The following is a 20,867-nucleotide window of genomic DNA, read 5'->3' as shown; positions in this document are numbered from 1 at the left end:
TGTGGCAAATGTTGTTAACAATACCATACCAAATTTTTTGCTTCTAACTAATTCTGATCTGGAGTTATTGAAGTTGGCAATAAAAAAACTCTCTCTTTATTGGTTGTAAAGGTATAAGTGACAGCTTAGTTAAGGAATTACCAGTTCCAGCTTTTAACCGTGAAAGCCGAGAGAATAAATTATCCGCACAGTTGGAAATGGATTTCTATATTCCGGAAATATTCTGGAAGTATTCTGGAAACATACAAGATGGCCGCCAAGAAATAAAATTAATACATTATATCCCTAATAAAACAACATACGCTGCTTAGGTGGCGCGGCGGTAAAAACACACGCTGCAACCAGATCTGGGATCTCGAATACATCGTATCGAATCTCAGCTCTGCCTTGCCCGCTGAGGCTGAGCGGCCACATGAACAACGATTGGCCTGTTGTTCAGATGGGCGGGACTAAGCCGGATATGGGTCTCTCCCTGTCAGACTGGTGCAATTACGACTTCTGCTGGCTGATTAGAGGCACCTACACAGAGATGAGGAAAGAGTGCTCTAAGGGTGTGTCTCTCCATACACAACGCTAGGTGGCAAAACACTCTTCAATGTGTGGGTGATAAGATGCATACGGCTTGCTGCCCACGTGTCGGAGGGGGCGTGGGTTAGCTTTGATCTTCTCGGTCAGAGCAGGGATCGGCATAGGCGGAGAGGAAGCATGATGCAATTGGAGAAAATAAAGGGGGAGAAAAAAGGGAGAAAATGTATAGAAATAAAAAAAACAACATACGAGTATAGGTCTCAATTTGAAGAAGAGAAGCCCAGGTAAGCAGCGTTAAAAAATAAAGGAAAAGAAAAGAAAAGAAAAGGCTTCCAAAACATGAGACAGAATGAGCTGATAGCACCCTGCATGAACAGAAACTTTCTGGTAAAGTTTTCATGAGACAGAGAAAGTTCTGGAAACTATTGTATTCAGGTACATCATTGAGAATGCTACAGTTTTATTCTTAAAGCTACACTAGAGGAAGATAAACTCTGACTGATCATTACGTCAAAGGGATTCAGCTGAACAAAGAAGCTGGGAACCCTGACCTAGACCTAAACAAATGTATCTGAACCATAAATATTTTACCTTTTAAATATAACAGTTAAAAGTCTGATGACAGCTCAGGTGGCGCAGCAGTAAAACACACTAACACACCAGAGCTTACATTTCGAACTCGTCAGTTCGAATCTTAGCTCTGCCATATGGCAGGCTGGGCGCCTACACAAACTACGATTGGCTGTTGTTCATACAGGGTGGGAGCCGGAGCCCGGACCTCATAACTGATGCAATTACAACCTCTGCTGGCTGATTGATGGCGCCTGCACAGCATTGAGGAATAATGCAGGGGGCATGTGTCAGTCTCACTCTCCTTAATCATGAGTGGAGATCAGCATTGGTAGATAGGAAGTGTAATGCAATCGGGTAATTGGATACAACAAGATTGGGAGAAAAATTGGGAAAAATGCAAACAAAAAAAATAAGTCTAAAGACAGTTTTGTCCAATCCAAAATGTACCTGGATGAATAAATAATCAGTGCAATTTTATTCAAATACAGTCATATGTATCTTTACTGTCAGGCTTTGCAGATGTAAGCCAGCCAGCATTTCTGCTATCAGCTAAAGAGAAGCAATCAATGAGCAACCCTTAAAATACTCATTTTAAACAAATGTAAATTTTATAAATTACAAGAGGACCTGAGTACACTATGTACTTTTCTTGTTATTTGAACTGTAGCTTACTGTAGCTCATTAAATAATATGATAATTATTATAAGGTTCTGAACTATACAACGACTATAATCTCTGCAAGCTTTGCTTTCATTACGACAATTATCAGCATTATCAAATGTAATGTGCGTGCTCTGAAGTGCTTTTACAAAATACAAATTGTATATTGGGCAGCACATGATGCAGCTGGTAGAATAAGTGCCGCACAGCAACTTAGTTTCTACAGTCCAGGTTTGATTCTTTGGTAGAACATAAGCATGTTATCCTTATGTCTTCATGGATTTCCACACAGTATGTCACATTGTGTTTATTTCCCAAAAAGAACATGCAAAAGATGAATGGTCTTATGTAATATACCCTGATCAGCCATAACATTAAAACCACCTCAACTCACTGTCCATGTTATCAGCTCCACTTACCATATAGAAGCACTTTGTAGTTCTACAATTACTGACCGTAGTTCATCTGTTTCTCTGCATGCTTTGTTAGCCCCCTTGCATGCTGTTCTTCAATGGTCAGGACTCTCCCAGGACCACTACAGAGTAGGTATTATTTGGGTGTAATTCTCAGCACTGGAGTGACACTGACATGGTGGTGGTGTGTCAGTGTGTGTCATGGTGGTATAAGTGGATTAAAGACAGCGGCGCTGATGGAGCTTTTAAACATCTCACTGTCACTGCTGAACTGAAAATAGTCCACCAACCAAAAATACCCAGCCAACAGCGCCTCATGGGCAGCGTCTTGTGACCACTGATGAAGGTCTAGAAGATGACCAACTCAAACAGCAGCAATAGATGAGCAATCGTCTCTAACTACAGCTACAAAGTGGACCAACTAGGTAGAGGAGTGTCTAATAGTGTGGACAGTGAGTGGACACGGAATTTAAAAACTCCAGCAGCGCTGCTGTGTCTGATCCACTCATACCAAAACACACAGTAACACACCACCAACATGTCAGTGTCACTGCAGTGCTGAGAATGATCCACCACCTAAATAATACCTGCTCTGTGGTGGTCCTGTGGGGGTCCTGACCATTGAAGAACAGGGTGAAAGCAGGCTAAAAAAGTATGTAGATAAACAAATGGACTACAGTCAGTAATTGTAGAACTACAAAGTGCTTCTATATGGTAAGTGAAGCTGATAAAATGGACAGTGAGTGTAGAAACAAGGAGGTGGGTTTTAATGTTATGGCTGATCGGTGTATGTGTGATTAGCATCCTGTCCAAGGTGGCACCAGACCCACAGAATTCATGACCAGGACAAACCAGTTAAAAAAGATAAATAAATAAATAAATAAATAAAACATACATCATTGTTTTTGGCTTTTTTGTTGTTTTTTTGTTTAGTTAGGGTTTTTTATCTTTGTTTGTGTGTTGGTTTTTCAAGGTTTTGTCAGTAATTCGCTTTCTTCCTCTATTCTTCATTCTAAAGAGAAAAGCAGCATGTTTAGGTTCTCATAAGTATAGCTTTTAAGAAAGACTAACCTCCTGAATAATTTACATACCCTAGCTGAGCCTGAACAGGGTAACAAGTCTCATGAGAACAGTTTTCAGAACTCTTTTTGTCTTCTCATGCAAGATGCTGATAGCTGAGTGCTGACTCTCTCTCTTTCTCTTGTGTTGAAAGTTGAATTTCGTGAGCATTCCGTGTGCAACTGTCAGTCGGGCACAGAAAAGTGAATGGATCTAAAAGGCCTGAGAATATAATGATAGCAGCAATGTGCGGATTATTAAAAATACAGTATATACTGAATGAAAGTGAGCGCTTGTTAGCCTAAATAATGGTGAGTGTGAAGTTGAAAGGATTTCATTTTTCATTTTAAGTTGAAAAGCTATTGATGCGTCTCAAATTTAAAGCAGAATTTTAATATGAATAGAGCAGGATTTGATTTTCTCCATACTTACTTTTAAGGCTTGTGCTTGTGCTATGCTTGTGACGTACAGCATAAATTATTGCATTGTCTTAAATATTTAGCAGGGTTTAAATCATAACTCTCATTTTCTGTAGAATTGGCAGTTTGTTTGAGGGGAATGTATTCATCTTACTCTCTTGTACAGTCATGAATCATAGCCAGGCTATACCAGTCTGGCTATATAAGAAAAAAGATTTTATAAAATATGGAAATACGGCCCTGACAGCAGTTATTGTTTTGAAGTGCAATTCAATTTCCAGTCTCGTTTCCTATCACAGCATTGATAGACACCATGTTGTTCATGAATGTCAGCCAGTCAGAGTGTGAGTGGGTGAAAGGTAGAAAATTTTAGAACCTGGGAAAAAAGTTGAAACAAGCATTACAAGGGAGCAGTTTCAACACTTTAATGGTTTCAGGTACCCAACTTTATCTATTCAATTTCAGATCTCATCAATCATATGACAGCTACCAGTCTTCTGGGGTGAGGGCTAACGTGTGCCTTTACAGAATAAAGCTCGTGACTACACCTTTACAAACGTAACATCATAGGCAGAGGCTTAAATGAACTTAAATAAAGGCACCAATACTCATCAAATATACTGTTCAAGATTTTTTGCTTTTGTTCCTTGGCTAAAAACTCATTTCTTACTGCTACGCTACATAATAGCTAACAATACTGTGCAATGAAAAGCAATTTGTCACATTTCTTTCAGTTTTTATGTATTTGTCACTCACACTCAAATGTTCCAGAAACTTGAACATCATTTAACCAATCTGCAATTAAAGCAAATACAAGAAAATAAAAGAATATTGTTTTTCAGTCTGCAAATGGTACAAAACAATTTCCAAGGCACAGGGACTTTACCGAATCACTGTGAGAGCCATTATCTGCTAAACGACAAAGCTTAGTACAGTAGGAAATCTTAGAAGTGACCAGCCTACCAAAATCAAATGCTGGCCAGGTTATGCAACAGGAGAACAATTCAAAGCTAAAAATCCAACCATAGTCAAAGTTATGACTTAATTCCCATTAAGATGCTGTTAATGGTTGAATGTTAATGCTAAATGTGACTAAATTGAAGCAATTTTGCAAAACAAATGGGATGGAGCAAACTTTCTCCACAGAAATGTGAGGAACTATCATTATTATCACTTGTTATCGAAAGTGTTTGGTTTTAAGCTAAAATTGATGCTGCTAAAGGTGGCACAACCAGCTAATAAACTTAAAGGGGGCAAAAACTTTCCACACAGAAGTGATATTGGTTTATTATTGGATAACATTTTTTCCAATAATAAATAAAATAAAAATAAAAAAATTATCTCTTGTGATTTATTATATCAGACAGTGGTAGCCTAGTGGGTTGAGCTTTGGGCTATCAACTGAAAGGTTGAGAGTTTAAATCCCAGCTCTGCCATGCAGCCACTGTTGGGCCTTTGAGCAAGCCCCTTAACCGTCTCTGCTCCAGGGGCGCTGTACGATGGCTGACCCTGCGCTCTGACCCCAGTTTCCAAACAAGCTGGGATATGCAAAGAAATAATTTCATTGTACTGTACATCTGTATATGTATATATGACAAATAAAGGCATCCCTATCAGCTTTTTGAGGTCTAAATGTGCACTGGGTGATACATATGCAATATTAAATTACATAATTGCACCCTTTTAAACAATGCACAGGTAACTTTAAAAGTGCTCCTCAATAGATCTTCCTGTCCAACATTACTATTAAGATTGTCATCATTTCTCTAGCAGGACAGCAGATGGGGTAACTTTAAGCCCATCACACCATAGCACCAAACCCACTATTTTTCTTCTGGTGAGAAAAAAAGCAGTATGTTAGCCTTGATCAAGACAGATTATTTCTTTTTTAATCCTACAATTTGGCCCTGAACTTACACATTACCCTTTACAGTGAACTTTCTGACATGAGCTAATATTGTCTCTGTCAGCACAGTGTGGAAAAAGAGCACTGGACTGTATAAAAATACCTGATTAAAAAAGAATCTGTGTAAGTCTTACTGAATAATGTCCTGAATAATGTCCTTCGTCTGTGAGGACATGTTTACTGAGAATACACAGTACTTCTGTAAGTCCCTCTGATATAATCATCTGCCAAATGCAATAGACTTAGATATAAATGGCTAGTAAGTGTTAAAATAAAGTAAATATTCTGTTAAGAAGAAATTGTGTGTTTGATTTAGTTTTCCTGATAGATCAATTAACCAAAGCGATCTAGATTGAATAAGAAAGCTGACCATTCTAAAACCATATTGAGTGTTGTGATTTGGAGGTAGACAATAAACATAACATATCAGGAGTCCCTTTAGAAAAAGCCAGAGGTAAAATAATTACATTTGAGTATTAATGCTTAGGCTAATATTAAAAAAACATCAACTGTGATCTACACATTACAAAGGTCTACTTGCTTAGGGCATTTTCAAGATTTGTTGGCAGTAAAACACACTAGCACACCAGAACTCGTTGGTTCGAAACTTAGCTTTGCAATCCGGCTGGGCTGGGCACCTACATGAACAACGATCGGCTGTTGTTCATAAAGGATGGATGCCGGATAGGGACTCCTCATAACTGATGCAATTACGACCTCTGCTGGCTGATTGATGGCACTGGCACAAAAGTCGAGGAATAATGCGTTGATCAGGGTGTGGCTCATCGTACACAAAGCTGATCCACGTATGAACTCACCTCGTGCAGGTGAAAAGATGCAGTCGGCTAATGCACACGTGTCGGAGGGGGCGTGTGTCAGTCTCGTTTTCCTCAATTAGGGTGGGATCGGCATCGGTGGAGTATAATGCAACTGGGTAATTGGACGGGCTAAAAGTCGGGAGAAACGGGAGAAAATGCATAAACAAAAAACAAAAAAACAAAAAACAAAAATTCAAATTTATAATTTAATCCACAATCTGTAGTATGGTCCTAAACTGCAACTTGTTCATCAATGATATAATACCCGTTATGAAATTGAACGGTGATTTAAATCCCTCTGGTCATGTAAAACTTGCTGTGTAATAGTTGTAATGATTCCAGTTAAAGATTTTTAGAGCACTTTACAGGCTTTGAGTTTACAATGCACAAGATCATAACTCCTCCTGAGTTATAGCAATGTCGCTACATGCTGATTAATAACCAGTTATTAGCTTGAGTTAAATTGATGCAGTAAATAAAGTGGAGTTAGCATGGTGCAGACGTGGCAACACATTGTAATAATAATCAATATTGCATCTATCAAAGTGGAGCTGCTGTAATTGCATTGCAAGTTGTGTACTCGCTGGTAGTTACTTTGATCTTTAGTTCATAAAAAAAGATTAAAGAATGAAACATCATTTTAAAATCCATTTTTAGAGACAGTTTTTCAGGGTTAGACCAGATTTTTAGACCTTTAGACCATTATGACAAGCGTAATGTGATGTGCATAAGGTGTTTTTCGTGTGGAAAATATAGCAACATCTAAAGAAAACTGATTAGTATGTTGAATTCAGTATAAAATGATTAAGGTTTAATTTAAATAACACATAGCAGGAGTGGAAGTAAAATTCTCAAATTTCAGAAATTAGAGTATGAAGAATGAAGAGTCAACCAGAATCCTTTGGAGTTGACTCCACACACCAAAAAAGATTCTTTAGTTAATACACAGATGACAAACTAATAGTGATCTTCTATACAGTTATAGAAGAAACATTTTTAACTGATTTTGCATTGTTCCCTTATTCTCTCATCCATCTACTTGTTTCCAATTCACAGAAACACCCACGCATTCACTGGCGTGTTTTTTATCAACCAGTGGCAGGTTGCCACACAGAGCCTTATTGCATACATAATCACTCTTTGCTCCATGCTCCCTTCCACTTATGTTACTGCCTCAACCAGGAGAAACACATTCATTTTCTTCTTACCCAGGAGACCACTGTACCATGGACCACTGGATGTGTCACCTTACACCCAATATCACATTTATGCTTTATGTGCTTACTGGTAATCTCATTCCAAAACCATTGGGATTTATATGAAATCAGCCCTTTCTATTTTATTTGCTACCCTAGCAGACCAACAATCATGGAAAGCTCTCCACTAGAGACCAAAACTCGACCGTTAGGATTCAATTCCATTAAGCCACTGGATCATTAATTAGGTTGTTTATTGATGCTGGGTAAAAAGACCTGGCTCACAGTAAGAATTTAAATTCACCCAAAAGCAGTTTGTGCAGGCCTGTCAGTTCATTTTACACCATGCTTTGCACATCATTTCATTATAGACCTCACTTGTTGTCATGCTAAAATAAGTAAGGATCTTCCCTTACTTGAACTATGAAGCTGTTAAAAACAAAATTAACGCTATAGCATCATGAGTTGCCTTTTCTGGCACAAAGGGAACCAGCACAACCCAATACAACAGCTCTAGTTCAAAGTTTCTCCTTTACTTTTGACTCAGTGGTAGCCAACTGCAATATTTTCCTGGCATCCACCAAACCCATATTCATACATGCCAAGCATGAGTCTTTGTTTTCCATCATTCTTTTGATGTGCTTTACACTACTTCATGATGCCTGGCATTGCATGTGATCTTAGGTTTAAATGGTTATTTTGCTGATGATGTTTCAAAGGTGGTTAGAACTCAAATCAAAGCAAGAAAATCAAGAACAGATTAACCTTATATGCATTAAGTACCGCTTTACAATTGGATTGGTGTTGCTCCATGACATTTTCACTTTATATAACAGCATTTATTATTCAGGGATGCTCTAAAAGTAAAAAAAAAAAATGTTGTATTGTATGACTGTGTTGTTTGTTTGTTTATTAGGATTTTAATGTCATGTTTTACACTTTTTGGTTACATTTATGACAGGAATGGTAGTTACTCATTACACAAGGTTAATCAGTTCACACAAGGTTATATCAAACACAGTCATGGACAATTTAGTATCTCCAATTCACCTCACTTGCATGTCTTTGGACTGTGAGAGGAAACCGGAGCACCCGGCGTAAATCCACACATACACAGGGAGAACATCTATGACTGTGCATAAATAAAAGTCTCTGGACTCTTTAGTATGACCCACTTTACTGCCAGTGTTTCAGTATAGATTGCATGGTTGCATACTTGATTCCATTAAGTTTGTACTAATGAGTGTGGTTGAAATAGAAGGGACGTATACAGCGGACGTATTTAGCCAGTTTTTCCTAGGAAATGACTTTTGGTCAGCACTGTTGAGAGTGTCATCAACGGATCTAATTGAAATCAGCCATTGAAAAGTGACAATAAAAATACACAGTGACACAAAGTAAGAAATAAGATCTACGAAATTAGATAATAAAGTAATAAAATCACAATGTACATGGAGTCAATATTTGGAAAGTGTTATATATTTTTGCCTTTCAATTACTTTTTAAAATAGAAAAAGAAAATAGTAAGAATTTAAAAAGTCTTTATACACCTTATGGGCGGCACGGTGGCTAGGTGGATAGCACTGTCGCCTCACAGCAAAAAGATCCTGGGTTCGATCTCCAGGCGTGGCGGTCCGGGTCCTTTCTGTGCGAAGTTTGCATGTTCTCCCCATGTCTGTTCCGGGAGCTCCGGTTTCCTCCCACAGTCCAAAAACATGCAGTCAGGTTAATTGGAGACACTGAATTGCCCTATAGGATGGGTGTGTGTACAGTGTATCACAAAAGTGAGTACACCCCTCACATTTCTGCAAATATTTTATTATATCTTTTCATGGGACAACACTATAGACATGAAACTTGGATATAACTTAGAGTAGTCAGTGTACAACTTGTATAGCAGTGTAGATTTACTGTCTTCTGAAAATAACTCAACACACAGCCATTAATGTCTAAATGGCTGGCAACATAAGTGAGTACACCCCACAGTGAACATGTCCAAATTGTGCCCAAAGTGTCAATATTTTGTGTGACCACCATTATTATCCAGCACTGCCTTAACCCTCCTGGGCATGGAATTCACCAGAGCTGCCCAGGTTGCTACTGGAATCCTCTTCCACTCCTCCATGATGACATCACGGAGCTGGTGGATGTTAGACACCTTGAACTCCTCCACCTTCCACTTGAGGATGCGCCACAGGTGCTCAATTGGGTTTAGTCCATCACCTTTACCTTCAGCTTCCTCAGCAAGGCAGTTGTCATCTTGGAGGTTGTGTTTGGGGTCGTTATCCTGTTGGAAAACTGCCATGAGGCCCAGTTTTCGAAGGCAGGGGATCATGCTCTGTTTCAGAATGTCACAGTACATGTTGGAATTCATGTTTCCCTCAATGAACTGCAGCTCCCCAGTGCCAGCAACACTCATGCAGCCCAAGACCATGATGCTACCACCACCATGCTTGACTGTAGGCAAAATACAGTTGTCTTGGTACTTCTCACCAGGGCGCGGCCACACATGCTGGACACCATCTGAGCCAAACAAGTTTATCTTGGTCTCGTCAGACCACAGGGCATTCCAGTAATCCATGTTCTTGGACTGCTTGTCTTCAGCAAACTGTTTGCGGGCTTTCTTGTGCGTCAGCTTCCTTCTGGGATGACGACCATGCAGACCGAGTTGATGCAGTGTGCGGCGTATGGTCTGAGTACTGACAGGCTGACCTCCCACGTCTTCAACCTCTGCAGCAATGCTGGCAGCACTCATGTGTCTATTTTTTAAAGCCAACCTCTGGATATGACGCCGAACACGTGGACTCAACTTCTTTGGTCGACCCTGGCTAAGCCTGTTCCGAGTGGAACCTGTCCTGGAAAACCGCTGTATGACCTTGGCCACCATGCTGTAGCTCAGTTTCAGGGTGTTAGCAATCTTCTTATAGCCCAGGCCATCTTTGTGGAGAGCAACAATTCTATTTCTCACATCCTCAGAGAGTTCTTTGCCATGAGGTGCCATGTTGAATATCCAGTGGCCAGTATGAGAGAATTGTACCCAAAACACCAAATTTAACAGCCCTGCTCCCCATTTACACCTGGGACCTTGACACATGACACCAGGGAGGGACAACGACACATATGGGCACAATTTGGACATGTTCACTGTGGGGTGTACTCACTTATGTTGCCAGCTATTTAGACATTAATGGCTGTGTGTTGAGTTATTTTCAGAAGACAGTAAATCTACACTGCTATACAAGCTGTACACTGACTACTCTAAGTTATATCCAAGTTTCATGTCTATAGTGTTGTCCCATGAAAAGATATAATGAAATATTTGCAGAAATGTGAGGGGTGTACTCACTTTTGTGATACACTGTATGTGTGTGATGGACTGGCACCTCGTCCAGGGTGTTCCTGTGTGCCTTGCGCCCATTGAAAAGCTGGGATAGGCTCCACTACCCCTTCCCCACCCGACCCTAATTGGATAAGCGGTTAAGAAAGTGAGTGAGTTTATACATCTTATAATCAAAAAGTAGCTTTGATCCTGGCAATTCCTTATCTTTCGTCATATACTGTAGAAAAAACCTAATTTTTTTGGAGAAAAAGTTTGGAAAAAAAAATTAAATAACAAGTCTCAACACAACCCAAATCATGAATTAGCTTTCTGAAAACAAATAAATGTTTAGGAACAATAAATATTCATTTATAACAATGGGGAACATTAATCAAAGCACAGTATATAAGGTAATATTTTCATTTTGGTTTTATTAAAAAGTACAATATTGATATAAGTTCAAAACATTGTGATATTAGTTATAATACAAATGTTAGAAATTAGTTAACATAAATTAAAATATTATAACCAATTTATGGATCCCTAAAGATGAGCCGAAGTGTGTGAATGGTGATGGTAAAGCTAGAAGTGTTCAGCCGATCAGTGATGTGTTTGCATATTCTATCTGTGTCCATATGGGCTTCCTCTGGCTACATTCCACCTCCCAAAACATCTAAAAAGTGAATAGGTAAATGTGATTAGGTAAATGTGTTAGTGTGTTTTCCTCGGCAGGCCTATCCAGAGTACTTCTGCCGTGCATCATGTATTTGCAATTGACACAGAGCCCACTGTGTTGTGACCATGATGAAATGGTTATTGAAAATGAATATAATTTATAAGAAACATTGTAACAGGGCAGAGTGTGCCTCACTACGAAAGTGCCAGATGGAGCCTCGCACCTGTGAGATTTACAAAATAAACCCAATTTGCTGTGTGCTTAACCAAGAAAGAAAAATACTGTGGCTAAAAAGCAACAAAATAACAGAAACTAGTAACAAACCACAGAATTGTAGTACATAAGGAAAACCAAATCAAAATCCGCTGCCCAAAGTGGAGAGAGATGAGAAGGAAATTACAGAATGAGAACTACTTGTCACATAAATGCCAATCCAAGCACCAAGTTTGTAGAGATTGTAGAAAGGAAAAGCCAGCAAAGATGCAAACAAAGCTGAGATTTTAAAGACACTTCTCCAGGTGAAGCAAATTACGCTTAATGAGGTGCAGAGACTGCCTATTAAAGGAACCAGTACTGTCAGTCATCTCCATTACTCCTGCCGGCCATTAGTGGAATGGCAAGTGGGCATAATATTGTAATCCATGCCTCACTGCTGAGCTACTGTATATGGCAAGTGGGTCCATCCAGAATAGTGTGTTCAAAATTTAAGAAATGAACATACTATAGTTTAAAGATCTAATGCAGTATGCATACAACTTAGATTTGTAAAAAGCTTTTAATATTTAATTTTTCTCAGCTTATGGTCCAGTGTTGGCTTAATTTATCTGCTGATTAAGAACTAGTTAATGCTTAGAAACTGTAATAGATCATAACATAATAACATAAAAGTATATCTGTCATAACTATTTTGGGGGGTGGGGGTGGTTATGAAAACCATTTATTTACTTTGAACAGATATGTGGTCTTGCTTTACGTTTGTACACGGATGAACTGACAATTTTTATATTCATGCAGTCGGAATGTATGAGGAAAAATACACATACTGAAAAAAAACTTTCACCTGCTGTTTCTGTAAGATAGCATTAAGCTGTCATGCTGTGCAATCATCTTAGAAGCAGGATTACTCTATACATGCCTCATAAATACAACCACACACTCTCACTCACAACCACATACACTAGCTGTGGGCACTCCTCTGACCCCCACCAGTATGACTCAATGTTACAAAGGAATTTTCAGAAAGGGTAAATTATAAGGCTGCAGCCTAAATTGGGTGCTGCTCCTCTAGTTTCAGTGTCCAAAACTGCTCAAGGCCTGACAATTATGTGAAATTAGCGCTATGCGAGAACAATGTAAGAAACTAGAAACCTGCAGTCAAAATAGGAGTATTTTCAGTGTGCTTCAGACAAACCGGTTCTTGATATGGTAAATCTTTTGATTATAGAACTATAATTGCAAACAATATTTGCATACAAAAATAATGCCCAGTAATAAGTTTCAATCTGTGTGTAGCTTAGAGCAGAGATTGCTTTCTATATACTAATATATTTACATTTATATACACAGTTGCTGTTTTGATCTGTCAGGATAAAACTCCGCTGCTGGGAATCCTGATTGCGTTTAATAAGGATGTATTTGCCTTGTTTCTGTATTTGCCTGCTCCACGCCCCCTCCGACTCTTCTTTCTCGCCTGTGCCTCAGTGGATGCACACATGGGGCTCATTCACTTCTGCACAGATGACTCTGTCCGCTTACCAGGGTCCTTGCACAGCATTTGAAGTTCCCACCCACTTATTCAGGTCTCTTCTCACCCAGCAGACTTGTTGCCTATTTTTTGCTGCTGCAGGCACTGCTGCCGACCGGTAGCAGAGCCAAGATTTGAACCGGGGTGTTCAGAATCCCAGCGCTGGTGTGCTAGCAAAATACTAATCAAATGTAAACACAGGAACAAATGTTTAAACATTTAGTTCTGAAACCCTATGGCTTATATAAGCACTGTTAGATTGATGTGATTAATTTGTACCAGATCTACACTTTTGGGTCAAAAGTATGTGGACAACCCTATGTTGACAATTATTCAGGTGTTTCAGCCATATCAATTACAAATAGGTATATAAAATAAATTGTATAAAATACATTAATTAACTCCATATCAGCATTTTAAATGGGTGTTTGTATATTTTGTCCTTACCCAACTGAAACATGACATTTATTTAAGCATCGCTCATAATATAAACAGCATTGATAGCACTGGCAAACTATAAATAGGTCTTGTCCAAACTGTTATTTATACTTTAATTTACATCATGCATACAGGCCTAGTGCAGATTTGCTTGAAAATCAGAATATTGTAATTCTGTTGCCATGGTTTACAGATTGAAACAGATCTTATTCAACTGTCCAGATTTTAAGCCAAAAGTTAGCTGGTAATCAGCCTAAGTTCATTTGTAAACTGATACTCAGCATCCTAAAGCATCTCCATCAATAAATCAATAGCTCTTAATGCTCCAGATATTTTTTTCTATAGCTCAGCCATTGGCAGGATTCATTCCACGATGTTGGGTTTAATGTCCCCAGGCAGTTGTTTATTTAAATGACCATTTCAGCTTACAGTGCTGTTTAACTAGCACAGCCTCTTCATTAAAGCATGACAGGATGGCCAGATGAGGGATCAATCTCATAGCTAGCCTGAATGTGCTGAAACAGCACTCTCACTGATAGATGAAGACTTGGAAAGCATATTGACTCAATAGCTTTTTTTTAAAGATGTATATGTGTGTGAAACACTAATAAGTAACGTACGTAGAGAAAAGTAAGATACGGCTTAGAACTGGACATACAAAGTTGATGATTAAAGTGAATCTGCACTATCTGCCATTGCAGTCTACGCTTACTTTGCATTTGGTTTTGGTGTTTAATTTAGTAAAGCTGTAGCTCATCATACAAATGGTGCCTGGTAGGGCCAACTGAATTTTAAAGCTGCTGTCAAGTGATACAAATAATTAATCTGAGCTGTAAAACATTTTGGACCAAAGATTTTATAAATAAAACTTCATAAATAAAAATATAAGGCATTGTAATACAAATATACAACGATCAGCCACAACATTAAAACCACCTCCTTGTTCTTACCATATAGAAGCACTTTGTAGTTCTGCAATTACTGACTGTAGTCCATCTGTTTCTCTACATACTGTTTTAGCCTGCTTTCACCCTGTTCTTCAATGGTCAGGACTCTCCCAGGACTACTACAGAGTAGGTGTTATTTGGTTGTTGGATCATTCTCAGCACTGCAGTGACACTGACATGGTGGTGGTGTGTTAGTGTGTGTTGTGCTGGTATGAGTGGATCAGACACAGCAGCGCTGATGGAGTTTTAAAATACCGTGTCCACTCACTGTCCACTCTATTAGACGCTCCTACCTAGTTGGTCCTCCTTGCAGATGTAAAGTCAGACACGATTGCTCATTTATTGCTGCTGTTTGATTTGGTCATCTTCTAGACCTTCATCAGTGGTCACAGGACGCTGCCCACAGGGCGCTGTTGGCTGAATGTTTTTGGTTGGTGGACTATTCTCAGTCCAGCAGTGACAGTGAGGTGTTTAAAAACTCCATCAGCATGTCTGTGTCTTATCCGCTCATACCAGCACAACACACACTAACACACCACCACCATGTCAGTGTCACTGCAGTGCTGAGAATGATCCACCAACAAAATAATACCTGCTCTGTAGTGGCCCTGGAACAGTCCTGACCATTTAAGAACAGCATGAAAGGGGGATAACAAAGCATGCAGAGAAACAGATGGACTACAGTCAGTAATTGTAGAACTACAAAATGCTCTTGTATGGTAAGTAAAGCTGATAAAATGGTCAATGTGTGTAGAACCAAGGAGGTGGTTTTAATGTTATGGCTGATCACTGTATTTTCTAACTTTTGAGAGATTTATTACAGTTTTGCTAAATATAAATTAAGTAGTCCTTGTAACAGACAAGTAACGTTAAAACTTTATTGTCTCCATAAATAGTTCTAATAAAAATTTTATACTGGTTTTCACAATTTTAGAACACATAAGTAAAACATTTTTGTTGCCTATTCATTTAATCCATCTTTAATTAGCAGTACGAAGAATTGTGGATAAAAAATATTATCATCATCAGTCGTCATCATCTGTTGCCTCACAGCAAGAAGGTCCTGGGTTTGATTCCCACAGTCCAAAGACATGCAGTCAGATTAACTGGAGATACTAAAAGTCCCCCTAGTGGGTTAACATGTGTGTTTGCTCTATGATGGACTGATGATCTGTCCAGGGTGTTTTCTGCCTTTTGCCCAGTGAATCGCACCCATCGTGACCTGAATAGGATACAGCGGTGGTAAAACGGACAAGGAATCTATTGTCTGCTCCAATGAGACCAAAACAAAGTTTTATTGACAAACACCACATTTCAGTTTAGTGCCTCTGTACAAACAGTGCTGCAAAAAAGAACCTCAATCCAATGACAATATTTGTGGAAAGGACTGCATTTTCCCATTTCTAAAGAATATCTCTGAGGAGTGGTACCCCAATACACTGACACGAATATATTCAGAACTATTACTCTCTGCAGTCACAAAGTAATTCAATTTAGCAAAACTTGACATTCACTTCCACCAAAAGGACTCTGTCTGGTTTAAACATGGTTTTGAAAGGCAAAATAAATTAGATGCAAAACTGACTGTTGCTAACTGCCCAAGCATTCATCATACAACAGAATATCTAATAAGATGCACGTCCATTATCTCCACAGTTTTGTGTGGACTTCTGACTTTTTGTGCAATTCTCTGTCACTTTCATATGCATGATAAAGAGAGGCACAATGTGTATTCTGCCACGTACAGGTTGCATAGCCGGTGCCTTTGGGCGTAAAAGCTTAGAACATCTAGCCCTCAATGATGGAGCTAGCAGGACAATAGCTAATGTAAGACAGCTTGAATGATAGAGAAGAAAAAAGAGAAGAGTGACAGCAGAAAAGCATCAGATCTATTATGGAGGTTGAGTCCTTGAATGATTTGATTTGCTGCAGTGTTTTTATTTGAGTTGGGTAGAATTGGGGATAAGCAGTGAGACTATTAGGCATCACTCAGAGGAGCATCAGGTGCCCTCATCAGCACTTTCTGCTTCCGCTGCACTCTCAAGTCACTCAAGGAGCCAGCTGTGAAGTGCACTTATTATTATAAATCTACATTAATTCTGTCTATTATTTTACAGCCTGAGCACACAGCCAGCCAGCCTGCCGCACCAGCACTGTGCCAACACACACACACACACACACACTTGTGCATGACTCGTGTTATATTGGAGTGGGTTGGCATAGCCAGCAACTCTTTCCAGCTTTTTTCTATACACCAAGATGAAAGAAAAACAAGGCTGCAGAATAGCAGAGATACTCCAAGTATTTCCACGGTTTTACAACAATAGCTTATGACATAAAAACATCTGCTGGATCTGATTTAGGAAAGATGAAGTTTGTGTAACCTTGGAATTAATTAATTAGTGCGACCAGCTAAAATGTGTGGATTGTAAATTTGCCCTACCATTTAGTAGGCCACACAAGTCCAAAGTTATAAAATGGTACTTTTTAATGTAAACTATCCCCTCATCAAAAAATATAAAATAATTCTTTTCAAAATGCATTTCCCCTCAATTTTTCTCACAATGTAGTTGTATTTATTTACCCAATCGCATTCCGCTTCCTCTAATGTGGCTGACCTCCACTCCTGAGGACCTCTAACCGGCCTGCAAAGAGGACACAAAGAATGTGCACTGAAAATGAGGTGGTTGAAATATCTTGTTTTTTGGTCCACTTTACAAATGTATTAGTGAAACAACACAACAAAATGTACTGTTCCACTGCTGCACAGTTGAAGTTTGTGAAATACCTGGATTGTTTCAAAATGATGGCAGAGATGTACAGAAATATGAAAGAGCAAACCCAGCATGCTAACATCAAAATCTTCTACCAGCTAAATAGCCAGTGGAGGGAGTAATACTCCTGGAAGAGTGGATTAAGAATGCACAAATACAAAAACAATATGGCTCAAAAATAACCTAAAGGAAAATCTGTGTCAGAGTGCAGAACCCAACTGAAATGTAACGACATGAATAAAAGAGGGTCATTCATCTAAAAAGAAAGTGACATTTGTTTTCATTGTTTGCTTTGATTATCAGATGAGTACAGATTAGTACAATACAAAAAAAAACTTTATTACTTTATTACTTGTAATTAAACACTTATACACTTTTCAGCCTTGAAACAGAATGATTAATCAATAAGTTCGGGACGAGCAGTACAAATGGTTGTGTGTTATTAATTTTGGCAGAATGCTGGAAGAATTTATTCTTCTTTTATTTTTTTTATTTATGCATTTTCTCCCAATTTAGTGAAGTCTGTTTGTCTTCCGCTGCTGGGGGATCCCTGATTGCCGTCGAGGTGGATATATTGCTGCTCATGCCTCCTCTGACCCGCGTTTGAAGACCCCACCCATCCCGCCCTAGCAGAAACGTGGCTGCTGCAGTCACTGCCAATTATGCCCAGCCGACCGGTGGCAACGCCAAGTTTCGAACCTAGGAGTTCAGAATCTCGGCGCTGGTGTGCTAGCGGATTATCCTGCTGCGCCACCTGGGCGCCATTCTTTTTTTATTGAAACATCCTGTAGGGACAGTGGTAGCCTAGTGGGTAGAGCTTTGGGCTATCAACCGGAAGATTGGCGGTTCAAATCCAGGCTCTGCTATGCAGCCACTGTTGGGTCCTTAAGCAAGGCCCTTAACCCTGTCTGCTCCAGGGGCGCCGTACGATGGCTGACCCTGCACTCTGACCCCAGCTTCCAAACAAACTGGGATATGCGAAGAAAGAATTTCATTGTACTGTACATCTGTATATGTATACAAGACAAATAAAGTGTATCTTCTTCTTCTATAACATTTAGTTGTGATTTATAAAACAAACTGGTATTTTAAAAGAATTTACAAACTTGGCTTATAACTGTACTACTAACTAAATGAGTAATGATGTAATAGACAAAATAATGCAATAAACATTCATGCAGTAATAATTAAATTCCTAATCATGATCTTGACTGGACTTAGTAACGTTTTTTGGAATATATTCTTTACCTCAGGTTCAGACAGCATGCACATGTAATAATTTCTCCCTTAACAAATGATAATGTACAATAAATCTAAATTCCACATTAAACAGTATAATTAACTGTTTATATTTTATTTTTAGGGGTCTGCTAAATTAGTAAAGCAGTAATTACATTTACATTTTCAGCATTTAGCAGGCGCTTTTATCCAAAGCGATTTACAGTACTGTCACAGTATATTGTCCAAGCAATTGAGGGTTAAGGGCCTTGCTCAAGGGCCCAACAGCAGCAACCTGGCAGTGGTGGGGCTTGAACCAGCAACCTTCTGATTACTAGTCCTGTACCTTAACCACTAGGCTACAAATGCCCCTAATTAATGCTTTTAAAGAAAGACATCTGCTGCGTCTGTTTCTTGTATTACTGAGGTCTGCATGTATATGACCTAATAATATGGTATATGCACTCACAGGCTGTGCCTTTGACATTTTCATGGCATAAATGTTCAGTAAGATGGAACATGTCTAGTCTTAATGACTCCTTTGGTAACTCTTGTGGTGTTTCTCTGTTTGCGTAGGTGAAGCTGCCTTTAGCAAGGACAACAACTGCCTGAATGCAGCCAAAGCCTGCAATCTGAATGACACGTGTAAAAAATACCGCTCTGCCTATATCAGCCCGTGCACCAGCAGGGTCTCCACCACCGAGGTGTGCAATAAACGCAAGTGTCACAAGGCCCTGCGCCAGTTCTTCGACAAGGTCCCCGCCAAGTATAGCTATGGCATGCTGTTCTGCTCATGTCCATCTGAGGACCACTCTGCATGTTCGGAGCGCAGACGCCAGACCATCGTGCCAGTATGCTCCTATGAGGACAGGGACAAACCCAACTGCCTGTCGCTCCAGGCCTCCTGCAAGACCAGCTACATCTGCAGGTATGCCATGAGTCAGCTCAACGAGTGTGTGTGCCGCAGGTGGTAGTGACAGTAGATCAATTATAAACAAATGAATAGTGAGTCTGTTTCTAAGGGGAAATGATGGTTTGTTGCTCATAGCCTGTGAGGAGAGCCAGTCCAAGATTTTTACTCGTTCTGTGTGTGCTTTCTAGGTCCCGTTTAGCTGACTTCTTTACCAGTTGCCAGCCAGAAGCCCGTTCAATATCCGGCTGTCTGAAAGAAAACTATGCTGATTGCCTGCTGGCTTACTCTGGTCTTATAGGTGAGTCAAAATTGAAGAGAAATCATTTTACCTCATGCAGGTTTACCTCACTATAGCTGTCCGAGCTCCAGCATACACCATAAACTCAACTTCAATCACTTTTCATCCACTGCCTACAGCAAATGGTGTTTTCTGCAGTGTATCAAACAGTTCAAAACAGAGCCAGGGAAAGCAGGTCGCAGAAAAATCTATTTAGATTTTATTTAATATTAATTTATACATTATTAATACATGGTTAACACACAAATTAAGTCTACAGATGCAAAATACATTGCCATAGTCACTTATTATTTGCTAATATGCTAAAACACAAATCTGAGCAAAATTTATAAATACAAACCATGCAGCACCACAGTTGGCATCAAATGTGCTTCAAAGCATAAAGCAAAAGTGTGGTTAAATCATATGAGTATTTCACTACATAACCAAAATTATGTGGATGTGACACCCCATTTCAAAACCACAAGTATTAGTATTAAGTTGGTCCCCTTTTGAAACTATAACAGCCTTTTACAAGGTTTTGGAGTGGGTTTTCAAAAAAGATGTACCCATATGGAAGGGTTTTCCTCCAAATTCAAACTCATCAAACCATGTTTTCATGGACTTCGCTGGAAATTGATGGACAAAGAAATTTGATGGTTTGGCACACTGTTTTGGGTGTTTCCCCATGGGACCATTGATTAAAATGTAATGGAATATTAGCCTTAAATGTTATTCTATATCTTTTCAATGGTTACCCATTTATCTTTCAATACAAATGCATAACCCAGGCATGGGTATTTTTTTTTGCACTTTTGTACATTATTTTGCTGAATGACATTTTATGAAACCACCATGCAAGTGCATTTGCTGTTTCACATTTACATTTGTGGCATTTAATGGAAGCTTTTATTTAAAGCAGCTTACAATTATGACTGCAATTCAAGCAATTGAGGGTTAAGGGCCTTGCTTAGGGGTCCAACAGTGGC

The 20,867-nt window shown here is 39.2% G+C and overlaps 1 protein-coding gene across 1 annotated transcript in view; it reads left to right on the top strand.

Moving 5' to 3' along the window:
- The window catches only part of gfra1b (gdnf family receptor alpha 1b), a 52,440-nt gene that overhangs the window by 17,622 nt on the left and 13,951 nt on the right, over window positions 1-20,867 (top strand). The window contains exons 4-5 of the mRNA XM_063003745.1: window positions 19,265-19,616; window positions 19,790-19,899. Coding sequence (XP_062859815.1) covers window positions 19,265-19,616; window positions 19,790-19,899 — 462 coding nt within the window. The remainder of the gene's footprint in view (window positions 1-19,264; window positions 19,617-19,789; window positions 19,900-20,867) is intronic.

Source organism: Trichomycterus rosablanca, chromosome 10 (assembly GCF_030014385.1).
Source record: "Trichomycterus rosablanca isolate fTriRos1 chromosome 10, fTriRos1.hap1, whole genome shotgun sequence".
In the NCBI taxonomy this organism is placed as follows: Eukaryota; Metazoa; Chordata; class Actinopteri; order Siluriformes; family Trichomycteridae; genus Trichomycterus; species Trichomycterus rosablanca.
This window is presented reverse-complemented; position numbering and strand designations above follow the sequence as displayed.